Consider the following 4481-nt stretch of genomic DNA (forward strand, 5'->3'; position numbering starts at 1 on the left):
GGCTGCAATGTGGAGGGAGTTCTGCTCCCCTTACCCACGTCACTGCCTTCCCCTCTCACTCCAGGGGGGACCAGTGTCTCACCAACAACTCCACCTACTTGGAAGTCGCCGGGAGTAACACCACGCTGGTGAAGCACGGTGAGCAGCACCCGCGGGCGCAGCCGTAGGGGCCGTCGCCCAGCCCAGTTTTCGGACAGGCTGACACACGCCAAGGACCCGTGCCCGTGTTTTACGTCATATTCCCGGGTCGCTTTGCCCGTTGGAAGCCCCATGGGCCCCAAAGGGTTCCAAGTGCCAGGGGCCCCTTGGGTCGGTCCCTGCTCCCGGGAGACCCCAGGAGGGCAGCCCCACCGTCACACCGCACCCAACCCCATGAAGCAACACCGCGCCAGGAGCGAGGAGCAGGGGACGGAGAAGCCTCCTTCGTACAGTTATTTCACAATCCCTCGGGGAAAGGAGGGGAACATCTGTGGCAGGTTTCAGCGGATTAATGAAGCCTGGTGTTCCGAAATCGTTTCCTCCTGACTGAGGAAAGGGGGGGGGTGAGCCATTTGGGGTGGGAATTGCAACGCTCCTGAGACACGGTTTGCACTGACCCGGCCAAGTCAGCGTTGCTGCAAGCAGGGGACTGTTTCTCCTCCATTTTTACAGCCCCCCCCAAGCCGTGGGGTCAGGCACACGGGGCCAGGCAGAGCCGCTCGTACCCCAAGCACCAGCGAGCCACGTGGCCCGGCACATGGCGATGGTAGGACAGGGGCTGGGTGCCTTTGGCTGGAGCTGGGTGCCTTTGGCTCCTTCACACCCCCCCAGGCCCACATTTAGGAAACACGATTCAAACGCGCACAGCGCCAAACGGCTCACACCACATCAAATCCCAGATCCCCAGAGGCTACAGGCATTGCTCGCGCCCAGGCTGCGGTTTATCGTGGCTCTTCCCAACCCGGATTCTGTTCCCTCCAAGCCAAGACCCAGCAAACCGTGGGGACGCTGATGAACCTCAGCTCTGACGACGTTCTACTCATCCAGTACCAACTGCGGCGGGAGAGGACCTATTTGGGGCTGTATCTCTACGGTACGCAAACTCCACCCTAAAGTACCTCAAAACTATCATGGGACACCAAAACGCGCCCATAAATTACCAGTACCACCACGCAGCAGCTTGGTTTTGCCAAGTCAGTGATTTTTTTCCCCCCAAGACCGCCAGCTCCAGGAGTTTTTACAAATCCCATTAAAACCTGAATCTCTTGGCAGAGCGGAAAGACCAAGTTAAAGACAAAACCCACTTACGCCATAAATATTCAAAGAACAGGAAGCAAATGGAATTCAGCATCGATATCATCCTAAAATCTTGGTATTTTCAAGCCAGACGCGATTTTTCGGTGCTTGCCTCCAAAAACAAAACCGAACACCGGTTTTGTTTCGGTCTATTTACCGCGGGGGTGAGAGACCCCAGCAGGCATCGCCCCCGCAGCAAGCGCTGGCGGGAGGCAGGGATACGGCAGGAAGAGCCGTGCCAAGGCCACCGCTCCATAACCGACTCCTGGGAAACGCTTCTTTTGCAGCCCGAAGCCTGAACGCCAGCACGAGCCTGCGGGAAGAGTTCGAGGGTCACGCCAAGCGCCTGGGGCTGAGCGATGAGGAGATCGTGTACGCGCCGTGGAGAACCGTACGTGGCTGCTTGGGGGTGGGCAGAGCCGCTGCAGCCCCCGCCCCGGGCTGTAGCTCCAGCCACCAAAGCGGGGTCTCGGAGACAGATTGTCCAGGGGGTGGGGGTGATTTGGGGTCCTAGGTAAATACAGGTTTGCTTCGGCAGCGACGGTGGTTTGAAATAACAAATAACATCCCCCCCAGCAGATACTTGACCCCCCAAAGCAAATACCTGCACCAAAACTGGTAACTGCCTGCCTCCCCCTGCTAGGGGAGAGCTGGCTAGAGTTTGGGATGTTTTTGCCCCAAAATTCCTGGGTTTGCCCTGCCAGGAGCCCCCAGGAGCTGCAGCAAGGGGCAGGGGGTGTCCGTGCCCTGGGGTGCTGCACGGCCCCGCTTCAGCCAAAGCCACAACTATTCAAACCCCTAAAAACCTGGGGTGGTTGTCAGGTTGGGAGTCGCTTTCCTGGCACCCCAAGGTGCTGCGATGATGAGCGGGTTCACAGCTCGGGAGGGTGCTGAAGCCAGTCCTCCTCCCGCCCCGGGGTGGGGGTGTACAGCACATGGGGTCCTTTTGGGCTGCGGTCCAACCCCATGGGACATCAGGAAATAGGTAAAACCATCCATGCCCACAAAAGCAGACATTTTCCTTTCATTTTTCCATCAAAACATAAACCAGACCCAGTGTGGGGGTGACAAAATATCTTACCTTTTCCTGACCCATCCCTTGCTGTCCTGGCCGGCTGCTCATCCATGGCAGGAGACTGAGCTTCCAGAGGTGCCCAAGACCTCGCTCCGAGCTGGTGGACTGGACCCGACGTAGCCCCTGACACCCCCTGTGAGAGATAGAAGTGTCACCCACAGGCTCAGGGGACCCGGGACGGGGACATGGGCAGAAACCCCCATGGTGGGGCAGGCCAGGTCTCCTCTCCCCATCAGGCAACGGGCAGCACCCAGGAGGCAGGGTCCTGCTCCCCAAAGTGCCAGCTGGATCACACTAAAATTTGGGGCAGACAAATCCCTTTTAGAGAAAAGGCGAGTGGAATCAGCCAGAACCCTTTGTCCTTACGAGCCCCAGCGTGATCGCTGTTAGCCAGGAAGGGTTTCGTGCCCAGCTGAGAGGCAGGATGCCGCATCTGAGGAGTAAAATGAACCCAATTAAGCACACGCAGAAAATATTTTGGGGATCCATTTGATAGATATTTGATAGATGCCCCATCCCTGGGAGTGTCCAAGGCCAGGCTGGATGAGGCTTGGAGAAACCTGGGCTGTGGAAGGTGTCCCTGCCCATGGCAGGGGGGTGGGACTGGGTGGGCTTTGAGGTCCCTCCCAACCCAAAGAGTTCCAGGATTCTCCGACTCTATAATCTTTATCGTCAGGCCGAAAGAGTTGGACATCAACCAGCACAGAGACTCACATACCCCTGCGTCAGCCCGAGGCATGGGCAGAGCCTAACCCACCTCATTCCGACTGCCGGGGTTGCACAAGCTTTTCCCTTATTTCTCAGAAAGCTGGAATCCCCCTTTCCTTCAGGGTACACTTACTGACCCCCACAGGGCACAGCTTTGTTCCAGAAAAGCTGGATTCCCCTTCACAGCCCAGGCCTGGAAAAGGACACCACCAGCAGCTCCGCACCCCAGCAAGCGGCATCCGTGACCGGGGTGGGGGGAAGTGCGGAGCTCCTCTAGGCCCCCTCGGAGTTACGACCTGATAAAAAGGAAAAGAAAACCACTCCTTTCTTCAGTAAATTCTCCTGCAGGTGCACGGACAGTCCCACTCACCCTGTCGTTGTTGTTTTGGAAGGAGCTGTGTCAAGAGAAGGAAATCGAGGAAGGGAAGAGCCCGTGCAGCGAGCCTGCAGCCGACACGGCATCCCCTCCTCCGGACATCCGGCGCCACGGGATGGAATAAACGCCTTTGCTCACGCTCGACGTGTTTCGTAGGGGAGATGCCAGAGCAGGGTTCTGCAGAGATGGGGAGCGGGGGTCGCAAAGGGGAACGGGCACCCCTCCGGCTCGCCCAATGCATGTCAGTCCGCCGGGAGCTGGGAAGAGCCAACCTCGGGAGCTGGGAAGAGCCAACCTCGGCGACGAGGTGACGCACGAAGAGTCCGCCGGGGGAAGAGCCAACCTCGGGAGCTGGGAAGAGCCAACCTCGGCGACGAGGTGACGCACGAAGCGTTTCCAGCCCTGGCTCCGCTCAGGTTCGCACCCAGCTCTCCTCAAACAGCAGCGGGTAGCCAGGGCAGTGAGAGAGGCTAACCAGGAGAGGGCAACCAGTAACTGTCCTAACGGCACGTGCCAAGCACTTGACGAGTTACCCCAACATCTAGAACGCGAGAAACTGAGCTTTTAGTGCACAGGCCGAGGAGGAGGAGGGTTTCTGGCTGGAAGCAACCATCCCCTTCTCTTGGCAGCAGCTTGACAGGCAGAGGTAGCCCAGCTGGGGCAGATGTTCCTGCCCAAACCCTTTGGGCCGGGCTTCCCGGTCACGTTCATCACAGGGGGTTTGCAACAGACCCTGACACATTATCCTCCTGCCAAAAAAAGATGGGTGCTGACCCGACCCAGGCTGGATTTTTACTTCCCCAGAGAAAAAGGGTCGTGTTTCCTCACCTCCCAGTAAGCTCAGCATCCCAGAGGCAAGAAAGTTGAAGAGTCGCTTCGCTCTCCGTGGCTCCGGTTCGCACCAGCAGCCATCAGGCACCGCACGCATCCCTTACACCCCCAGCCCCAAAGGGAGGAATGCAGTCACATCCCTTACATCCCAAGCCCCAAAGGGAGGAATGCAGTCGCACCCCTTACACCCCCCCGCCCCAAGGGGAGGAACGCAGT

General features: G+C 58.4%; 1 protein-coding gene across 1 annotated transcript; it reads left to right on the forward strand.

Moving 5' to 3' along the window:
- Positions 1–64: 64 nt before the first annotated feature.
- LOC104516196 (alpha-1-acid glycoprotein 8-like) lies at positions 65–3558 on the forward strand (the record flags this gene model as incomplete). The annotated part of the gene is made up of 4 exons (XM_010160447.1): positions 65–138; positions 962–1072; positions 1563–1666; positions 3451–3558. Coding segments are annotated over 4 exons (397 nt in total), but the record flags the coding sequence as incomplete, so codon positions are not given.
- Positions 3559–4481: the final 923 nt, after the last annotated feature.

The sequence above is a fragment of the Eurypyga helias genome, unplaced genomic scaffold, assembly GCF_000690775.1.
Source record: "Eurypyga helias isolate BGI_N326 unplaced genomic scaffold, ASM69077v1 scaffold36061, whole genome shotgun sequence".
In the NCBI taxonomy this organism is placed as follows: domain Eukaryota; kingdom Metazoa; phylum Chordata; class Aves; order Eurypygiformes; family Eurypygidae; genus Eurypyga; species Eurypyga helias.